The 23,189-nt window shown below is 39.1% G+C and overlaps 1 protein-coding gene across 1 annotated transcript in view; it reads right to left on the reverse strand.

Moving 5' to 3' along the window:
- LOC133540645 (transmembrane protein 79-like) overlaps positions 1 to 16,525 on the reverse strand; it is a 31,773-nt gene extending 15,248 nt beyond the window's left edge. The window contains exons 1-2 of the mRNA XM_061883434.1: positions 16,349 to 16,525; positions 6,869 to 7,163 (exon numbers count right to left, since the gene is read on the reverse strand). Of these exons, the coding sequence (XP_061739418.1) occupies positions 6,869 to 7,145 (277 nt within the window). The 5' untranslated portion in view covers positions 7,146 to 7,163; positions 16,349 to 16,525. The remainder of the gene's footprint in view (positions 1 to 6,868; positions 7,164 to 16,348) is intronic.
- Positions 16,526 to 23,189: the final 6,664 nt, after the last annotated feature.

Raw genomic sequence — 23,189 nt, forward strand, 5'->3', positions numbered from 1 at the left:
CCTGCCTGTAGTCCAGACCTGTCTCTCATTAAAAATGTGTGGCACAATATGAAGCGTCAAATACCACAACTTAAGCTGTACATCAAGCTAGAATGGGAAATAATTCCACATGAAAAGCTTCAAAAATTGATCTCCTTCATTCCCAAACGTTTACTGAGTGTTTTTAAAAGGAAAGGCACAGTGGTAAAAATGCCCCTCTGCCAACTTTTTTGCAATGTATTACTGCCATTAAATTCTAAGTTAATGATTTTTTGCAAAAAAAAATTCACGTTTTTCAGTTCCAACATTAAGTATCTTGTCTTTGCAGTCCATTCTATTGAATATAGGTTGAAAAGGATTTGCAAATCATTGTATTCTGTTTTTATTTCCCATTTACACAAGGTGCCAACTTCACTGGTTTTGGGTTTTGTACATGTCAAGTGTAAAAAAAACTATAGAGTACGACGTATCCAGGTTGGACGCCTGAACTGTAGTTCAGCTGTGTCCACACTTTTCCCACCGAGGGCCACATAGTGGAAAAACTGAAAGAACGTGGGGGCCGCTTTGATACATGTTGTACATGAAAAATGCTAAAACCAAATTTACCGTACATCAGAATATGTTAAGCAATCTGAAAAAAAACGTTATCTTAACTTTTGTGTTACTTGTGACAAAACAAATACTTGGTGGTGTTACATTTTATACACTTCTATTATGAATACATTTTTAAACATGTCAAGGTCCGATTAAAAACAACTTTATTTTTTAACTATCAACTATCATTTATTGTATAATATTTGTATATATTGTAATTGCTAATGTTGTTCTTTTGTTGTTTCTCTGTCTTATCCCCCTCTTGTCTCAGCAATTTTCCCCTCAGTCTTCCTTTTTTTCTTTCTATCTCCTCCTGCGCCAAACGTTAAATAAATCCATTTAATAAAATCAAATACCAGAAAGTATCCCACACTTCTCTTTTGTAAAGAAAATGTTGTACAGCAGGTATGGGCATCTACAAAAACTAAAGGATTTTCATGAGTGGCTGGACAGGACGTGTTTTAAACAAAACAAACAAACAAACAAACAACAACAACAAAAATGCCTGCACTTTGGATATCCTTAATGGAGTTGAACAAATTGAGACTTTAGGAGTCAAGTGTGAGAGCAGTCTTTGCCTTACATTAAAAACTGCTATTTATATATCAATACAGTAAAGAAGACCAAAAAGAAACAACTGCTGACGTCCTTTAGATTATTTTAGAACATCCAGCGTGGTCACTTTGAGGTTTTTTTAAATAAATAATAACATGTGTATAAGTACTAGATCATTGCATGCCTTGATTTAGTATCGAGCTAATGTTGTGCGTTAACTTGTAAGTAGGGTTGTATGGTATATAATGAATCATATACGGTACCATACCGCCTCTGAAAAAAGTACCCGATATTGATATTTTTATCAACATATTAACATCTTCTTTCCTTTTTAAAAAAAAATGTATATTATGTTAATAAACTCAGGAAATATGTCCCTGAGCACATGAGGAATTTGAATATGACCAAAAACCAAAAACTACTTGGTATTGGATTGATACCCAAATTTGTGATATCATCCAAAACTAAACAGAAGAAGTGATTATTACATTTTAACAGAAGTGTAGATATAACATAGTAAAAGTAGGGATAATATCGGACGGCCGATATTATCAGCCGATTAATGCTTTAAAATGTAATATCGGAAATTATCAGTACCGGTTTCAAAAAGTAAAATTTATGACTTTTTATAACGCCGCTGTGTATAGAGACGTAAGCAAAAGTGCAGAGCGCCAATAAACCTTAAAAGCACTCCCTTTGCGTGCCGGCCCAATCACATAATATCTATGGCTTTTCACACACACACAAGTGAATGCAAGGCATACTTGGTCAACTGCCATGCAGGTCACACTGAGGGTGGCCGTATAAACAACTTTAACACTCTTACAAGTATGTGCCACACTGTGAACCCACACCAAACAAGAATGACAAACACATTTCGGGAGAACATACGCACCGTAACACAACAAACACGACACAAAAATATACCCAGAACCACTTGCAGCACTAACTCTTCCGGGACACTACAATATACACTCTTTGCTACTCACCCCCCCCCCCCACCCCCCCCCACCTCAACCTCCAAATTCCAAGCTTTTGAGGCATGTTAACAAAAAATAATGCACTTTGTGACTTCAATAATAAATATGGCAGTGGCATGTTGGCATTTTTTCCCATAACCTGAGTTGATTTATTTTGGAAAACCTTGTTACATTGTTTAATGCATCCAGCGGGGCATCACAACAAAATTAGGTATAATAATGTGTTAATTCCACGACTGTATATATCGGTATCAGTTGATATCGGAATCGGTAATTAAGAGTTGGACAATATTGGAATATCGGATATCGGCAAAAAAGCCATTATCGGACATCTCGAGTTAAAAGAGAAATTAAGCAGATATTAACAGTAAATGAACAAGTAGATTAATAATTCATTTTCTACCACTTGTCCTTAATAATGTTGACAAAATAATAGAACGGTAAATGACACAATATGTTACTGCATATGTCTGCAGAATAAATTAGGAGCCTTTTTTTGCTTAGACAAGTTGTCTTGTATGTTCACTATTTTATATAAAGACAAACTGGCACTAAGAAACATATGATTAATGTACCCTAAGATTTTTTGTGAAAATAAAAACAATTATGCAATTTTTTGTGGTCCCTTTTATTTAGAAAAGTACCAAAAAGTATTGAAATAATGTTGGTACCGGTAGAAAAATATTGGTATCAGGACAACACTACTTTTAAGCATCCATGACTTTTGGGGCTAAAAAAAAGAAAAAAATATATACGGATCCAAAATGTTTTGAAAAGTTTACAAAAACATAGGGACTTTTATGTCCTGTTTGGTTCTGAAGGTAGTTAGAATTAAATGTTCCTAGATGGTTGGTTAAACACTCAATAAAAATAATATAGATCTTAAAAAGCCGGACCAATATTTATTATTTCTTCTGCTTTGTTTATATATTTATTTTCAAATGAAACTTGTTTAAAAGACTTCACAGTGTGTATAAGTACTTTTTGAGTACATTCAACAATACAGTGATAAGAATGACAACTTTTGGTCACAATAAGCGTGATATGACATTTCTGCATATCGCTATATAATCCTTCCCAACGTAACAGAACTCTGCTGATCTGACTTCACGCTGCATTAAAGCTGTTTTTTGCAAGTCTAACATTTATGTTTCCAGAGCCTGCAGCTATAAACGTGCCGCAAAAAAATAATTTCCAAAGGGAACTTGTCGTAAAAACCTGAATTTGTCATGAAAATAGTAAACCATCGACCATCGGGACAGTAAACATTTAGTGCCCATTACTTAAAGTTAAAGTTTAAGTACCAATGTATGTCTCACCCACACACTAGGTGTGGTGAAATGTGTCCTCTGCATTTGACCCATCCCCTTGTTCACCTCCTGGGAGGTGAGGGGAGCAGTGAGCAGCAACGGTGGCCTCACCCAGGAATCCTTTTTGGTGATTCAACCCCCAATTCCAACCCTTGAAGCTGAGTGCCAAACAGGGAGGTAACGGGTCACATTTTTATAGTCTTTGGTATGACTTGGCCGGGGTTCGAACTCACAACCTACTGATCTCAGGGCGGACAATCAATTATTATTATTATAATTTTTTATTTTTCTATTCATTTTTTTGGTCATGAAAAAGGGAAGTTTTCTGGGTTGGTGCAATAATTGTAAGTGTATCTTGTGTTTTGTTATGTTCATTTAATTAAAAAAATAAAAATAAAAATAAGGAAATTAAAAAAATAAATAGATAAAAAAATCTTCTGCAGCCCTGTACCAATCGGGCCACGGCCCTGTGGTCGGGGACCACTGCATTAAGGCATAAAAATGGGGTCCCGCAGTAAATTTTTGGGGTCCAGCTTTATTGTAACTGTTTTGAAAACAAATGCATTGTCCTGTTATATCTCACATTGTATAATGTGTTTTGGAAAAAGGTTGTCATAAACGTTACTTACTACATTAAGAAAAAAATAATACAAATGAAAAAAAATTGTATGCATATGTAAATGTATTCAGTTAAAAACATCCATTCACTTTCTTCTTTCCTTCAAGGATCTAAACTTTACCGCTGATGGTAATTTTTTCTATGTTTTTATTCAATAAGTTGTAGGTGTATTTATTTCAGTATAACAGTGTAAAAAAGTGTTTTGCTTGGGTCATGAAATGCCAGGGCATACATACATTTTATATTTAACGCTTAAATCCCTGGAGTCTACATCAACTTCAGATCTAGTCCTCATTTCAAAATGTTTTAGTTTTTTTTTTTAATGTTGTTTTTTGTTAGTTAGTTTGTTTGTTTGTTTCCAGCCCTTTTTTGCCAAACAAAACTATATTTTTAACGGCAAACACACAAAAGCTGCATAATCTTCCACCAAAAGTATTTTTCAAAGTAGAATATTTGATGTGATGTAATCGGAGCCTTGGATAGGTCAATAATTCATAATAACATTGATTTTAAATCAAAATTAAGTTTTGAGCAATGACAGTTTGAAAGAAAAAAACACAGCTTTGTTTTATTAGTCAACCTTGCAACTTTTTCTAAATTACATTTCACCTTTAAGCTTTTTTATTTTACTTTTGTTATGTTTTTGTTTATTTTAATAGTATTTTTAGAATGCGCCGTGGGCCTCTAAAACATTAGCTGTGGGCCGCAAATGGTAAAAAAAATAATAAAATAAAAATCTGCCTCCTTTCTGATTTCAATGCTTAAAAAGACACAAAAAGTGCATTAACGCCAACACTGCTTGACAGTATAACAAAATAAGTCACATTTATATTATGTAACATTCACAGTAAATGTATTCAGTTATAAACATTCATTCACTTTTTCTCCTTTATGGATCTAATCTTTACCGGTGCCGGTATTTTTTTCTATATTTTTATTGTAATATTTTCAGAATGTGCTTGTTCTATTTCTGGCCAAAGTAAGACAAAGAAAACAATCTTAAGTTGTCTTTATTTTGTAATTTTAATGTCATGATTTTACAAGTCCAGATTTTCCTCCATGCGGCCCCTGAGCTAAAATGAGTTTGACACCCCTGGTTTAATGGATCCAATTAACATACAAGTAAGCATTTAAAGTCAACTAGTTGTTCCACTCGACTGGTACTTTATAGTACAGTGTTTTATTTTCCTACATCCAACACAGTTCAAACTGTGTGTAATGTTACAGTGGCCAAAATGTTAAATGTAATTATTAAATAAAACCTCTGCATTGTTTTTAATGAATACCGAGGGCTACTGCGCTACCGTTCTTTTAATGTTGGTCATTCGGGTGGTACTTGGTGAGCCAAGTTTTTTCTGAGGTGGTACTTGCTGAAAAAAGTTTGAGAACAACTGTTCTAGATGTTTTTTTTTAAATCAAAAACCTAGGAAAGGTTCTAACATGTAGTATAAAAAGCTGGTTCTGACCAAATCCAAGCAAGATTTCGTTTTTTTTTAACAGATGTAAACACATCAAGTTTATGAGGGTTTAGGGTGGTTTGGGGGCCCTGAATTTGGTGCTCGGCCCCTGCTAATATGTGGTCCTATTTTCAAAGTTGACAGGCCTTTAACGTCCACCTTTGCTTCTCATGAGATGAGATTTGCTTTTAAAATCCTTTCCGATCAAGTTGACTGTCAGAATAATTGTATCTAAGTTATCACAAAACTTTGTGTTGAAATGAGTTCCCGCCGAGAAGACAAAAGCTGTCTTTGAACCTACCAAGAAGGGTTGTAAAACTCCACTGTGTAGGATGGGAAGCAACATGAAGGTTTTCTGTTTCTTTCTTCTATTTTAATCCACAGAAAGATTGTGTCTTGACCCAAGAGCTAAAATGCGGGGAGGAAGCAGAGCCTGACTCCCTCAAGGCGACCTTTTCCTTGAACTGTTTTAATCAAAGTCAGTGGCTGTTTACGACCCCCGTAACTTAGAACAGTGGTTCTCAAATGGGGGTACGCGTACCCCTGGGGGTATTTGAAGGCATGCCAAAGGGTACGTGAGGTTTTTTTTAAATATTCTAAAAAATAGCAACAATTCAAAAATCCTTTATAAATATATTTATTGAATAATACTTCAACAAAATATGAATGTCAGTTCATAAACTGTGAAAAGAAATGCAACAACGCAATATTCATTTTTGTGGACGTGTTCCATAAATATTGATGTTAAAGTTTTTTGTTTTTTTTGTGAAGAAATGTTTAGAATTAAGTTCATGAATCCAGATGGATCTCTATTACAATCCCCAAAGAGGGCACTTTAAATCAATGATTACTTCTATCTGTTGAAATCTTTATTTATAATTGAATCACTTGTTTATTTTTCAACAAGTTTTTATTTATTTTTATATCTCTTTTTCCAAATAGTTCATGAAAGACCACTACAAATGAGCATTATTTTGCACTGTTATACAATTTAATAAATTAGAAACTGATGACATAGTGCTGTACTTTACTTTTATATCTTTTTTTCAACCAAAAATGATTTGTTCAGATTAGGGGGTACTTGAATTAAAAAAAATGTTCACGGGGGGTACATCACTGAAAAAAGGTTGAGAACCAGTGCCTTAGAAAAAGCTGTTGCCATGTAATCAGGGAAAGTCCAAATAAAAGTATTTCGCCAGAGTGTGCTGGGAGACTATACAAGATTACAGCCCAGACGTATCTCCTCAATTGAGCCAAATTTAATTCTGTCTCTGTTTAATTATTTGCTTCTTGTCTTGTTTAATAGATGTCATCAGTGTTTGAACCTGACATTCACCTCAGTTGACCTGAGACGATAAAAAGCAATTAACTCACCCTCTGGCTCGTCGGCCAACGGCGGAGGTTGGAGGGAGCGCTGTGAGCCCGAGGCCGAGTGCAGGGAGGACGAGTGCAGCTCCTCCACCGAGGATTCGGGGCTGTCGGACACGGGTGCCATGCAGATCTGAGTGTCCAGGTCCAGGAAGGGGGAGAAGGAGAGTCTGGCGGGGTCGATGTCCTGGAGCTGGTTGATGATGTCACTGATGGATTCCTTCATGCTGTCGAGCTCCTTCGCGTTCTGCCCGTCGCTGGCCTGAAGCCCTGAGGTGCTCATAATCACGCAGCCTGGCACCTGACCACAACAACACAAAGCTCAGACTTCAAAGGAAGATTACAAATCTTTTATTTGACTTTGACTTTCTCGTATGCGAGCTGGATGCTAAAGCAGAGAGCTTAGAGGACAGCCCTTATATGGAAACTGTTTCAAATATAACAAAACATGCTCTACTTTTTCTCCATGCTAATTAGGTCATGTGACACATGACGACCTTCAAGGGATTAAAATACCCTCATTTGTGTAACAAACACCACAATTAGCAAATTTAACAATTATTACAGTCATAAAATGAAAATAATAAAACATCAGAACACAAGTATTTTTCCGTCATTATTAACTGTACACTAAGAACACAATACAGAGCTGTCCGAATATTGTCCGTATTTTTAAAGGCAAAAAAATATGTTTTTGTATATTGAAAGATTCAAGTTTGTATCAACTTTGTTGTTTTAGGTGACAAAGTACATTATTACCAGTTTTATTAGTCGTATTAATAGATATGTCCGATAATATCAGACTGCCGTATACACATATTACAAACCCCGTTTCCATATGAGTTGGGAAATTGTGTCAGATGTAGATATAAACGGAATACAATGATTTGCAAATCCTTTTGAACCCATATTCAGTTGAATATGCTAAAAAGACAACATATTTGGTGTGCAAACTGATAAACATTTTTTTGTTGTTGCAAATAATCATTAACTTTAGGATTTGATGCCTGCAACACGTGACAAAGAAGTTGGGAAAGGTGGCAATAAATACTGATAAAGTTGAGGAATGCTCATCAAACACTTATTTGGAACATCCCACAGGTGTGCAGGCTAATTGGGAACAGGTGGGTGCCATGATCGGGTGTAAAAGCAGCTTCCATGAAATGTTAAGTAATTCGCAAACAAGGATGGGGTGAGGGTCACCACTTTGTAAGCAAATTGTCGTAAAGTTTTAGAACAACATTTCTCAACAAGGAATTTAGGGATTTTACCATCTACGGTCCGTAAAATCATCAAAAGGTTCAGAGAATCTGGAGAAATCACTGCAGGTAAGTGATGATATTATGGACCTTTGATCCCTCAGGCGGTACTGCTTCAAAAAGCGACATCAGTGTTTAAAGGATATCACCACATGGGCTCAGGAACACTTCATAAATCCACTGTCAGTAACTACAGTTGGTCACTACATCTGTAAGTGCAAGTTAAAACTCTACTATGCAAAGCGAAAGCCGTTTATCAACCATACCCAGGAACCACCCAGGAACGCCGCCGGCTTCGCTGGGCCCGAGTACATCTAAGATGGACTGATGCAAAGTGGAAAAGTACTCTTTGGTCTGACGAGTCCACATTTCAAATTATATTTGGAAACTGTGGACGTGGTGTCCTACGGAACAAAGAGGAAAATAACCATCCAGATTGTTATAGGCGCAAAGTTCAAAAGCCAGCATCTGTGATGGTATGGGTGTGTTTTAGTGCCCAAGGCATGGGTAACTTACACATCTGTGAAGGCACCATCAATGCTGAAAGGTACATACAGGTTTTGGAGCAACATATGTTCTCATCCAAGCAACATTATCATGGATGCCCCTGTTTATTTAATCAAAACAATGCCAGGCCACGTGTTACAACAGCGTGGCTTCATAATAAAAGAGTGTGGGTACTTTCCTGGCCCGCCTGCAGTCCAGACCTGTCTCCCATCAAAAATGTGTGGCGCATTATGAAGCAAAAAATACGCCAGCGGAGACCCCGGACTGTTGAACGACTAAAGCTTTACACAAAACAAGAATGGGAAATAATTCCACTTTCAAAGCTTCAACAATTAGTTTCCGCAGTTCCCAAACTTTTATCGAGTGTTGTTGAAAGAAAGGGTGATGTAACACAGTGGTGAACATGCCCTTTCCCAACTACTTTGGCACGTGTTGCAGCCATGAAGTTTTAAGTTAATTATTATTTGCCCCAAAAAAAATAATGTTTCTGAGTTTGAACATCAAATATGTTGTCTTTGTTGTGCATTCAACTGAATATGGGTTGAAAAGGATTTGCAAATCATTGTATTCTGTTTATATTTACATCTAACACAATTTCCCAACTCATATGGAAACGGGGTTTGTAGATGACTCCATTTCCCCCTGACACTAACGCCCAAACTTTTTTCCCCATACATAAAAAAATGAAAGATGTGGGGGTGGTTTTCATACGTTTTCCTCAATATATGCTAAGTTGCCTGAACAAAACATGCACATTTTAGCTTTGTTTTAGCGGACAAAGCAAATTAGTGTCATATTTAAATTTATACTCATGAATTTATTGCATTTTTTGTAGGGGTATATTCCGACACAACTTTTTCACTTCTGATACGTCACCAACACGGGAGCCTTGTGTGTCCAATACGATATCAGCGCGAATCATACATACATTCATTATTTTGTCATGTGGAAAGTCAGAAAAGTTCTGATCAATTGAAATGACTCCTAGAACAATGTCAGATGTGACAATCACTAATCTTTGTCATGATCCGCTGCTCAGATCATGTCATATTCTGTTTGTGTTCGATCTTTGTATCGTGTTCTGTTGGTGTTGACTTCCTTACTTCCTGGTGGCACTTCCGGTTTGTTTCCGTTGCCATAGTTACGCAATAGTGTAACCTGCCTCTTGTGTTTTACGTGAACCTGCTTTGTAATTACTCTCCTTATTTAAGCCTGCCTTTTCCGTTTACTCGCACTCGCAGCCTAGAAGTTTCTGTACTGTGCAACAGGTTGACGACGCTGTTTCCCGATTGTGGTAAAAACTGTTATTGTACTTGCTAGCTTCCGCGCCATGCTTCTTGTTTTTGTGCCCTAGCTCACATGCTAGCGCTTTAGTTCTTTCTAGCTCCCATGCTAGTTCTGTTTATTTTGCATTTAGTGCTTTGTGCAAGTTTTTCTGTTCCTAGTTTGATTTTATAGTATAAAATCACCATCATTTCTTACCTTCACGCTGTGTCCAATCCAACTGCATCAATGAGAGAACGCACCAGGGGCGGTTCTAGGCCTGCTTATATGAGGGGGCAGTCAGAAATGTGAAGGGTGCATCATGTGTACACATCATGCTCCAGCACTCTTTTTTCTGAGCTTATAGTAACAATGCTTTCTTCATTGAAATGGGTCTTTAGCTATGTGTCCAACCCCAACCTGGAGCAGTGGATTGCACTTTGTCAGGCCTCTACCTTCAGACCTGTCCAACTTGGGTGTCCCACCTGAAGACTAAGCTCCTGCTCGTATAGCTCTTACGGTCACTGAGGCACACAAACCCCCTGACCACAATAAGGTGGCAATCCCTCAGGTGGGGAAACATTAACAGCGCTGCCATATTTCTGACAGGGGAAACAGAAGCAGGCGTCTCGCACCACAGAATACTCTAGCTACGGTCGTGTGCGGTACCAGGCAGGATTGAATGATCTTAATGTTGAACCAAATGCACGCTTAGGGTAGCCACCCAGTATTGGCTGAGACGGTGCGTTGACATTTAAGTCACTGGGAAGCTGAGCAGGCTGCTTTGGGGGAGCGCTTGTTGGGGGGGCGGAGGGAGCTGGTGCAGGAGAAACAGTGCTTGCTGGTGCTAAAGGTGCAGTACTGCTAGCTGCTGTCCCTGATGTACTAGCAGTAGCATCATTGCTACTACTACATGCAGGAGCAGGACTACACTTTTTAAATGCTCTGAAAAATGGATTCATTACAGAGCATTAACTGTTTTTTTGTGAGCTGCTGGAAGCTGGAGCAGAAAATAAGTAAGCCTGAACCACTAAAGAAAAAACCCGCTGTGATTACATGAAGAAAAACAACAAGAGTACAGGACTACAGCCTGGGGCGGGGCTTTACGTAGGGGTCTGTTAGACACAGGTCACTTGTCTTCAGTTTGTCACATGCAGTGGACGTGGGCACTCATCTGGGCACAAAATTCATTCACTCCAATGTATGTGTGTCGCCCACTTGCTTGTAAATTGATGAAAACTGCAGTGTTTTTGTTTTTAGGTGTATTGGTCATATCAAATGAAACTTATAATTAGTTTATTACAAAATGTAGATTGAAACATTAAAGGTTGACTATATAGAATTACAAGAAAAACAACAGAAAAAGAATTCCAGCAGTCGATTGCCAGACCGTTGCTAAGTAAAACGGGCTGTTGCTAGGGACTCCGCTCTGAAAAGGACAGCAGAGAAGGACTGCTAAGCAGGATATATCCCTTATGTTTCATTTTTACTGTCATTAACAGCATCATAATTGACTTGTAGCTTGTTACAGGGACAGTGGAGGCTTTCTGCCTTCCAAACCACTGCTGCTCAGAGCCTCCGTCAACTCCTCAAGTTGTAAAAAAAAAAAAAATAAATAAAAAAAAAAAAAAAAAAAAAAAGGAACTCCGTAGCACCGAAAGTCCGCGACGATAAACGTGTTTATGACAGATAAGACTACACAAATACACCCATCCTAACAAGTATATGGTAAATGTAGACAACTTTTCCTTTTCTTTTACTTTCATACTGCAACAGTGATTGGATGTTTACTGAGGGCTGAAGGGTGTGTGCGGTTGTGTGTCTGCCGCGCAGCCTGTGGAATGTTGAATACACGCACAGCGGAGGGAGGGATGAGAGGGGAGGCGACACTACTATATTGTGTGTGTCCCTTTTTTGGCGGATTTTTCCGCTAGTGCAGATAATTTTGTCAACTTGTAATGTCATCATTTTGTGAGTTTATTCAAATTTGCTTTCTCAAATTTTGATTTGAGGGGGCAATACATTTATTTAAGGGGGCTCTGCCCCCTCTTGCCCCTGCGTAGAGCCGGCCATCGAACGCACCCGCATCACCACAATGCCAGCTAAACGTCAAAATCTTATGAGAGACTTATCCTGTTTTTACATTTGAAATAGTGTGGTCATTTTTTTTTTTGACGACACCCAGTGGTCACGATAAGTCAAGCTTATGACGTAGTGAGTTGAATGATGCGGACACGTTTGCTACCGGATACTTTCTAATAAGCTTCTGCCTTGGAAACTTTGTATCTGTAAGTAATATGCTATATGGGTAATATAATGCTAAGTAATCTTCACCTATAAGTTGTTTATGCTAATTGATACATTTGCGGTTTCAGACCGCAGTATCGTTCAGTTAGGGAGACTCATTATGTATGTCTAGCTTGCTATGCTATTGTGTGCTTAGCTGTTGTGTAGCTGCTAACTCATAGTAGCGTAAAACCAACTAAGATACAATAAAAGACCAAACTTGTGCCTGTATTGGAGATTTTAGATCCAGGCCGATATCATCTGATTTTATTGCTAATATTAGACCAATATCAACACCAAATATATGAAAATCACGAACCTTATGAAAGACTTACGTGGTCTTTACATTTGAAATGGTGTGGTAATTTGTTCTTTGGGAACACCTAATAGTCACAACTTTTGGTCGCTAATAAAAAAAGCCTTGCCTTTACCGGAAGTATGTGCGCGAGATGTCACGGGTTGTAGGGCTCCTCACATTGTTTACAATCATAGCCACCAGCAGCTAGGGCGATTCGGACTGAGAAATCGACAATTTCCACCTTAATTTGAGCGAGAATGAAAGATTTGTGGATGAGGATATTGAGAGTGGCCCTGCGATGAGGTGGCGGCTTGTCCAGGGAGTACATCCGCCTTCCGCCCGATTGTAGTTGAGATAGGCACCAGAAAGGGAATAAGCGGCAGAAAATGGATGGATGGATGGATGGATATTGATAGTGAAGGACTAGAAAAAATATATATATATAAAATAAAATAAAAAGCGACGGCTCCGGTCGGCGGCAGTGTGAGCATTTCAGATGTAATTAGACACATTTACTAGGACAATTCTCGAAGATCCCTTATCTGCTTATTGTTTTAATAGTGTTTTAGTGAGATTGTATAGACATACCTCAAAGTCGGATGGCTGCGGTGAACACGCCAGTGTCTCAGAGAGAAGCCGAGGAGCCAAGCTCACTGCTGCCTTTTTTTAAAGCTACTGCCGGAGGACGCATAATCCACTGATGTCTCCGGTAAGATGTATATATCACAATTTTCCCATCCAAAAACAGGCTGATTGACGTAGAGAAAACATGTTCGCTTGACCGCTCTGTGTTAAAGCTTCACAACAAACAAAGAAACACCGGCTGTGTCTCGGTGCTAAATGCAGCTGCAATACACCGCTCTTCACCAACAGCATTCTACTTTATAGTCTCCATTATTAATTGAACAAATTGCAAAAGATTCAGCAACACAGATGTCCAAATTACTCTGTAATTATGCGATGAAAAGAGACGACTTTAAGCCATGAGTGGTGCTTGTAATTTAGTAAACTAAAAAGGCCGTATTGGCATGTGTTGCACTGTTAATATTTCATCATTGATATATAAACTATCAGACTGCGTGGTGGGTAGTAGTGGGTTTCAGTAGGCCTTTAAGTCAAGTTCATGACATAGTCAATTGAATGATGCAGACACTTTTGTTACTGGATACCTTCTAGTATGTTTAGGCCTTGTAAAGTTTGTATCTGAAAGTAGTACGCAACTGTAATTTGTTGATACTAATGTACAAATGTGCTGTTTAAGACTGAAATAGTGGTCATAATAGGTCAAGCTTATAGTGAGTTGAATGGTGCGGACACTTTTGTTACTGGATACTTTCTAATATGCTTCTGCTTTGTAAACGTATCTGGAAGTAATATGCACCTATAAGTTGTTGATACTAATTGATAGATTTGCTGTTTTAGACCGCAATATTGTTCAGTTAGGGAGACTCATTATGTATGTCGAGCTTGCTATGCTATTGTGTGCTTAGCTGTTGTGCAGCTGCTAGCTGTTATATGTAAATATAAACGGAATACAATGATTTGCAAATCATTTTCAACCCATATTCAGTTGAATATGCTACAAAGACAACATATTTGATGTCCAAACTGATAAACTTTTTTTTTTTTGCAAGACCAACCTTGTGTGCTTATTGGAGGACAAGACCACACAGTCTGATAGTTTATATATCAACGATGAATTCTTAACATTGCAACACATGCCAATACGGCCTTTTTAGTTTACTAAATTGCAATTTTAAATTTCCAGCGAAGTGTCCTGTTGAAAATGATAAGTTGACGAGTTGAGTTTATACCAAAAAGTTATATTTTGGTTTCATCTGACCACATGACATTCTCCCAATCCTCTGCTGTATCATCCATGTATCCATTTTGGTATAAACTCAACTCGTCGTGTTTGGAGGAAGAAGAATATTGAGTTGCATCCCAAGAACACCATACCTACTGTGAAGCATGGGGGTGGAAACATCATGCTTTGGGGCTGTTTTTCTGCTAAGGGGACAGGACAATTGATCCGTGTTAAGGAAAGAATGAATGGGGCCATGGATCAGTGAGAGCTTTGAATGGTTGACCAAATACTTATTGTCAACAATAATTTACAAATAAATTCTTTAAAATTCCTACAATGTGAATTCCTGGATTTTTTCCCCCACCTTCTGTCTCTCACAACTGAAGTGTACCTATGATGAAAATTACAGACCTCTGTCATCATTTTAAGTAGGAGAACTTGCACAATCGGTGGCTGACTAAATACTTTTTTGCCCCACTGTATAACCCATAAAGTAAGCAGGCACGGAGCTATTTCTCAGCGTGTGTTTATTCCAGCCGGCACGTTAATACACTGACACACAACATCTGGATTCCCATCATGCATTGCTTCAAAACTACGGCAAGTAGTAATGTCGAAAAAGATAACAGAGACGAAGCAGAAGAACGAAGGAGAGACACGGCGACGACGAGTAAGAAGAAGTACACTTGCATGTTCCAAAATGATTGGAAAAAAATTATTTCAGTTCATCCAGTACAGCTCGAAGGGGATAGGTTATGCTGCCTGCAAATTTTGTAGATCAGACTTCTCCATTGAACACGGTGGCCGAACGGATATACTCATTCATGAATGGATTTTATATATATATATAAGAAATACTTGAAAATATATACACTCTCACCCCATCTCCCGAAATCGGAGGTCTCAAGGTTGGCAAGTATGTGTTGAGTTGCTTCAATGCCCAGTAGTGCGTACATGTGATTCTGTATAGCATTTCTCCCGCAATGGTGACACCATTGATGCTATTTTGTGATGTAATCATTGAAGTGGGACATCACTGGAGGCCTAGGTAGGAAACGCCCAACCTGCCACTGCTTAAATACAACAAAAGACCAACCTTGTGTGCCAATTGGAGGACATTTAGATGTTCATTGGGTGTCCTGCTTTGCATAAGTAAACACGCTGCAGGACTGCTTGTATCGGAGATTTTAAATGCAGGCCTGATATCACCTGTTTATTCTTCGCTGATATCAGACGGATATTTATATCGGACGAAAACACTCCTCATTTTTAATCCATCCATTTTACACCACTTGTCCCTTTTGGGATTGCGGCGGGGTGCTGGAGCCTCTCTCAGCTGCATTCGGATGGAAGGCGGCGTACACCCTGGACAAGTCGCCACCTCATCACAAGGTCAACACAGATAGACAAAGGGCCAATTTAGTGTTGCCAATCAACCTATCCCCAATAGAAACAATTTTAGAACAAAGGTTTAGGGATAAAATACGTGTTCACAAATGGCCCGTGGGCCGCACTTTGGACACCCCTGAGTGTTGAATATGAGCTCATCCTTTATTTGCACCTTTGTAAACTTGTAAAAAAAACCAAAATAATCCAGACACGCTGCTCCTTTTTTGACTTTTCAGTTCAGCCACGCTGACTTTGAGTGACATCTTCTGCTCACATTGGCCGCAGATGTTTTTGGCGCACAGTCTGGAGCCTCGCAAGAAAATCTAACATTAAACAATTTTGTTTAACAACAAATGACGTGAACTTTTATTTTTTTAAAAACAAAACAAAAAAAAACTGTGTGGCGTTGTGGCGCAAGTGGAAAATGCGCGTTTTTTCTTGCTTGGAGGGAAAAAAAACGCAACTTTCGGCGCTGCAGCGCTACTTCCACCCCGGTATGTTTATGCAATTCTAGCAACAACAAAACACTATAAAAAAAATAAAAATAGTGGAGGATGGTCTTGATTATGGTGGCTCAGGATGAATCAAAATGTGGCGCAAATAAATACACAATGAAGTTCTCCGAGTGTACCCAAACACATCACTGAGTAAACAATGCAAGTAAACAATGGACGTACCTTCCCGGGAGGTTGCGGACTATTTGTTGAGTTAGAAAAAGTAGAAGAAACCCTTTCTTCCCTCCCCCTCTCCGTCTGCTTTTTGTCTTCCAGGATCCTGAACTTGTGAATCAAATTTCAGCAGGGACAAAATACGAGGCTTTTCCTCCGCCCACACCACCCCGGGTACCATGTCAAACACCATATGGAGCAAATAAAGCAAAGGAGCTCCAGCAGCAGGAGGAGGAGGGTATAGTGGGCGGATCGATTCCACGTGTACTATCGATACCACCATCATCATCATCATCTTGGTATCGATACTTCTCGGATCACTTTTGTTTTATTTTGACAAATGTTTTCCTTGAATTGCCGCTGGGGCGCTAATTAATTTAAAACCTAATCTCGCTCCTGCACTTACCAAAGGCATGCGGTAAAACTAAGCATGCGCTAATTATTTTAAAACCTCTTCTCACTCCGGCACTTACCAAAGGCATGCAGTAAAAATTTGAGTGTAATCTAAGCTAAGACCTTAAATCCTACTGAATAGCTCTTAATCTTCTTCCCTTTATGCGATTTCAAATTACCGGTATTGAAATCAGCCTCCTCCATTTTGAAAATGATGACAGGGGAAGTGTCACTCGTGACGTCACGAGTTTGACCAGGCGGTAATTCAAGGCAGGCGCATACTATATGCCCTGCGGCAATTCAAGGAAATACGCTATGTATTATTTTGTTGACAAACTTTAACTGCCAGGTTAGATAGTGATCCATCCATCCATCCATTTTCTACCGCTTATTCCCTTTTTGGGGTCGCTGCCGCCTATCTCAGCTACAATCGGGCGGATTGTACCTGGACAAGTCGCCACCTCATCGCAGGACCAACACAAATAGACAAACAACATTCACACTCGCAATAAATTTATTTAATTTTGCCTTGCTTAGTTATTTGTTTGTATTATTTATTATACATAACTTTGTTATTGTTATCCCATTAGGTTGAGTATTTTCTTGCCCTGATGTGGGATCGGAGCTGAGGATGTTGTTAAAGTTAAAGTACCAATGATTGTCACACACACGCTAGATGTGGTGAAATGTGTCCTTTGCATTTGACCCATCCCCTTCTTCACCCCTTGAGAGGTGAGGAGAGCAGTGAGCAGCAGCAGTGGCCGCGCCTGGGAATCATTTTTGGTGATTTAACCCCCAATTCCAACCTTTGCTGCAGAGTGCCAAGCAGGGGTGTAACGGGTCCCATTTTTATAGTCTTTGGTATGACTCGGCCAGGGTTTGAACTCACAACCTACCGATGTCAGGGCGGACACTCTAACCAAGGCCTGGGCATTAAATTTGCTTCGGGGGGCCAAATTTAGAGAAAAATGTGTTTGGGAGCCGGGATTTCTTTTTTTTTTTAGGAACGCTAGAACAAACCCTTACAATAATTTCGGAATGATAAAAAAGTTATGAAGGACCGCCCTAAAAATCAGAATGGAATTTTAAATTTTTTAACTGAATGAGACCATCAGAATGTATATGAAAATAAATACGTGATTTACAATATTAACTATGAATGATAAAACACTGAATATTGAGAACATATGAACGTCACACCTCTCGATCAACATATTTTACAATCAAACGAAACAAAAATGCAACAAACAGCAAAATATCAATCAATGTTTATTTAAATAGCCCCAAATCACAAATGTCTCAAAGGACTGCACAAATCCTTACGACTACAACATCCTCGGGAGAACCCACAAAAGGGCCAGGAAAACTCACACCCAGTGGGCAGGGAGAATTCACATCCAGTGGGACGCCGGTGACAATGCTGACTATGAGAAAACTTGGAGAGGACCTCAGATGTGGGCAACCCCCCCCCCCCTCTAGGGGACCGAAAGCAATGGATGTCGAGCGGGTCTAACATGATACTGTGAAAGGTCAATCCATAGTGGCTCCAACACAGCCGCGAGAGTTCAGTTCAAGCGGATCCAAGACAGCAGCGAGAGTCCCGTCCACAGGAAACCATCCCAAGCGGAGGCGGATCAGCAGCGTAGAGATGTCCCCAACTGATACCCAGGCGAGCGGTCCATCCTGGGTCTCGACTCTGGACAGCCAGTACTTCATCCATGGTCATCGGACCGGACCCCCTCCACAAGGGAGGGGGGGACATAGGAGAAAAAAGAAAAGAAGCGGCAGATCAACTGGTCTAAAAAGGAGGTCTATTTAAAGGCTAGAGTATACAGATGAGTTTTAAGGTGAGACTTAAATGCTTCTACTGAGGTAGCATCTCGAACTGTTACCGGGAGGGCATTCCAGAGTACTGGAGCCCGAACGGAAAACGCTCTATAGCCCGCAGACTTTTTTTTGGGCTCTAGGAATCACTAATAAGCCGGAGTCTTTTGAACGCAGATTTCTTGCCGGGACATATGGTACAATACAATCGGCAAGATAGGCTGGAGCTAGACCGTGTAGTATTTTATACATAAGTAGTAAAACCTTAAAGTCACATCTTAAGTGCACAGGAAGCCAGTGCAGGTGAGCCAGTACAGGCGTAATGTGATCAAACTTTCTTGTTCTTGTCAAAAGTCTAGCAGCCGCATTTTGTACCAACTGTAATCTTTTAATGCTAGACATGGGGAGACCCGAAAATAATACGTTACAGTAATCAAGACGAGATGTAACAAACGCATGGATAATGATCTCGGCGTCTTTAGTGGACAAAATGGAGCGAATTTTAGCGATATTACGGAGATGAAAGAAAGCCATTTTAGTAACGCTTTTAATGTGTGACTCAATGGAGAGTTGGGTCGAAGATAATACCCAGATTTTTTATCAAGTCACCTTGTGTAATTATTTGGTTGTCAAATGTTAAAGTTGTATTATTAAATAGAGGTCGGTGTCTAGCAGGACCGATAATCAGCATTTCCGTTTTTTTGGTGTTAAGTTGCAAAAAATTAGCGGACATCCATTGTTTGATTTCATGAAGACATGCTTCCAACTGACTACAGTCCGGCGTGTTGGTCAGGTTTAGGGGCATGTAGAGTTGGGTGTCATCAGCATAACAGTGAAAGCTAATACTGTATTTGCGTATGACGTCACCCAGCGGCAGAATGTAGATGCTGAAGAGTGCAGGGCCAAGGACCGAACCCTGGGGAACTCCACACGTTACCTTAACATAGTCCGAGGTCATACTGTTATGGGAGACGCACTGCACCCTGTCAGTAAGATATGAACGCAAAGGGTAAAAACTAAACCCACCTACAATCAGATATATCACTAAGCTTTAGAACTTTGTTGTAAAAATCTGACACTCACATTTCAGGCTGGCCGCTCTGGAAACACACTGTGGAAACGCTCCTCGTCCACACTGCTCAGGGCCTCGTCTGACCTGCTGTGACTTACATGACCTTAGTAACTAGTATATCATGCAAAATTGCAGATTCCAACCATTGAAACACTTTCTATAGTTCAAGACTTACGATCATTTGAATACATCACTGCACATCAAAATGGCGGCTAAAGTTTCGATCCTAAAAATCTAAAAAAAATATTTGGGAATGTCCGGTGGGCCAGATTGAAAAGCTTAACGGGCCGCTTGCCCAGGTCTGCTCTAACCACTAGGCCACAGAGCTCGTGCAGCCCTTTGAGACAATCATGATTTTGGGCTACCTTATATAAGTAAACATTGATTGATTAATTGAACTTGTATTGTTTAAGTAAAGTACTACATCGGTTTTCATGTTGTCAAGTTTAGGCAAAGATAGAATCGTACAAAAACCAAAGCAATTTTTGCCATACAGTCGCCTCTCGCTGTAAATTAGTTCCGGATATGGACGCGTTAAGTTAGTGCCCATGAGGTAAGAATCATTAAAAACTAATCAAATATTTTCATAGCTGGAGCATAAAAAAAGCCCCTTAATGACCTTTTAATTACAATTTTCAACACAATGAGAGCTCTCTACACATGGAATAACACCCATTAGTCACGAGTGGTACACAGGCTCTATATAGTGGTAACCCAAAGAAACACTTGATTAATGCGGTCTTTTATTTTCCTATAGAAAAACAGTGTCACTGTTCAAACTGAGTAATTTTATAGTGGTCAAAAATATCAAAAATACCTGTAAAAAATAAATAAAAGTGTACTTTGTTTTTAATGAATACTTAAGCCTACTATGCTACTGTATTCTAATGTTGGTCATCATGGTGGTACTTGGGGAGCCAAGTTTTTTCTGAAAAGTTTGAGAACCACCGCACTATTCTAATGCTGCCAGAGCCAATCAGTGGCCAAATTACTGATAGGTTTGGTATCATCTAACCGCCAATATTCTTGTCATGTTATTTCCCGTTCATTTAGCCATTTTTATTCTTGAAAATTCTTAATTCAGGAGCAAAAAAATGTACATAATAGCTTAATTTAAAAAAAAACGTGATGGGGAAAACAGCAGAATTTTAAACGCAATGTGGTGAGAGACTAATGTGTTGTGTTGCGTAATATATACAATTATATATAGATATGTACAATGTGGTACATCACTTTTTACGTTTGTTCCAAAAGTTCTGACAAAAACCAAATCGTACTAAAACAGAAGCAGTTTTCCCTTAAGAAATAATGTAAATCAAAACACCGGTAGTCTGCTCCAAATACCCAAAACACATTTCATTGACAATAAATATATTCCAATGTGAAGTTTATATGAATGATAACTAAAAGTGAATCACTTTTACCTTTATTGAAGACTCTTGTTGGAAAAGACACCAACTTTGCTAGCAGTTCTTTTTTTGACGTGCTGACCACCTTCATGAAACGCTGGCACCTGCAACTTTCTTTGGGCCCGTGGTGAATCATTTTGTATTTCTGTTCCGTCATTTATTCACATTCAACTTCAAAATATCAGATCCGTCATTTATTCACATTCAACTTCAAAATGTCAGATTAAAAAGTATTGGTATCAGTTGACACTCGGTATCAAAATGATACCGACATTTTTAGTATCAGCCACCTCTGGAAGAGCGTACTGAGCATTCACTTTCACTTTAAAATGAACATGCAAGTCAACTTGCAGCTCCATTCTGAACTTATCATTACATCCCCAGCCTCTGCAAGGGTGTACCATAGTAATAGTATTTTAATACATGACAATTACAATGAACATATACAGCAGTTGTACCCACTCAAAAATGAATGGATGTTTAACTTCCATAAGGAAAAGTTCTGCTTCAGTCCAATGGGACGATTGGTCACCTTAAAGTCCTACTGAAACCCACTACTACCGACCACGCAGTCTGATAGTTTACATATCAATGATGAAATATTAACATTGCAACACATGCCAATACGCCCGGTTCAGTTTATTCAATTGCAATCCTAAATTTCCCGCAAGGTAGCCTGTTGAAAACGTCGCGGAATTATGACGCGTGCTTGTGACGTTATTGGTTGGAGCGGACATTTCAGCCCGGCACCACTCACGGCTAAAGGTCGTCTCTTTTCATCACATGATTACACAGTATTTTGGACACCTGTGTTGCTGAATCTTTTGCAATTTGTTCAATTAATAATGGAGACTATAAAGAACAATGCTGTTGGTGGAAAGTGGTGGATTGCAGCTGCCTTTATCAACCAAAACACAGTTTCGGTTGTGTTTGTTGTGAAGCTTTAACACAGAGCGGTCAAGCGAACATGTTTCTCTCCATCAACCAGCAAGTTTTTGGATGGGAAAATTGTAATATTAAGTCGGCTCTTACCGGAGACTTGAGAGGATTATGCGACCTCCTACTGCAGCTGTCAAAAAGGCAGCTGTGATATTGGTTTCTCTCAGAGACACTGGCGTTCACCGCAGCCCTCCGACTTTCAGGTATGACTTTATAATCTCACTAAAACACTATAAACAGAATAATCAGATAAGGGATTTTCCAGAATTGTCCTAGTAAATGTGTCTGATAACATCTGACGTTCACACTGCCGTCGCCTGGAGCCGTCGCCTTTTCTTTCTTTTTTTTTTGGTGCTTCACTCTAACTTTCCTTATCCACAAATCTTTCATCCTCGCTCAAATTAATGGGGAAATCGTCGCTTTCTCGGTTAGAATTGTTCTTGCTGCTGGTGGCTATGAATATAAACAATGTGAGGAGCCCTACAACCCGTGACGTCACACGCACATCGTCTGCTACTTCCGGTACAGGCAAGGCTTTTTTATTAGAGACCAAAAGTTGCGAACTTTATCGTCGATGTTCTCTACTAAATCCTTTCAGCAAAAATATGGCAATGTCGCGAAATGATTTTCTTATTTAAATCCCCGTTTGAATAAGAAAATCTAATTTCATTAGGCCTTTAAATAACTGAGGAGTAGATGACTAAAAGATCATGTGACTCGCATGTAAATAGTGGCATACACACAGAAATAGGGTAGAAATACAAAGTGAATTTATGTACTCCGTAGGGACTCCAAGATGACTGTTTACACCACTTTCTGGGCCAAAAGTGTGAAAACAAAAGGTTATGCTTTTAAGATGAAGTAGTCATCCATCAAGAGTATAGCTGTAGTAACTTTAAGGGCACCCCACAGTGACAAGCCATTGTACTACTGAAGGTACAATAACTCATGTTTTTGTTCCCACTTAGCTTTTCCATTAGCTGCTCTGTTAGCTCTTTCCTGCTGCACAGGAAGTCAAGTTTTATTTTTACAGACCTGTTTTTTCAAGTTGTTTCTTTTTTTAGAAACCATCCTAGTTGAAAAGCCAAGTGAGAAGTCAGAAAACTGTAGCAACAAGCCGAGAACAAATTATGACCCAGGTGCAACGTTGAGAAGACCGAGGAGGTCAAATGTATCATTTCATTTTCACTTGTTTGTTTATGAGCTGTGTTGA

This window comes from Nerophis ophidion, linkage group LG22 (assembly GCF_033978795.1).
Source record: "Nerophis ophidion isolate RoL-2023_Sa linkage group LG22, RoL_Noph_v1.0, whole genome shotgun sequence".
Lineage (NCBI taxonomy): Eukaryota > Metazoa > Chordata > Actinopteri > Syngnathiformes > Syngnathidae > Nerophis > Nerophis ophidion.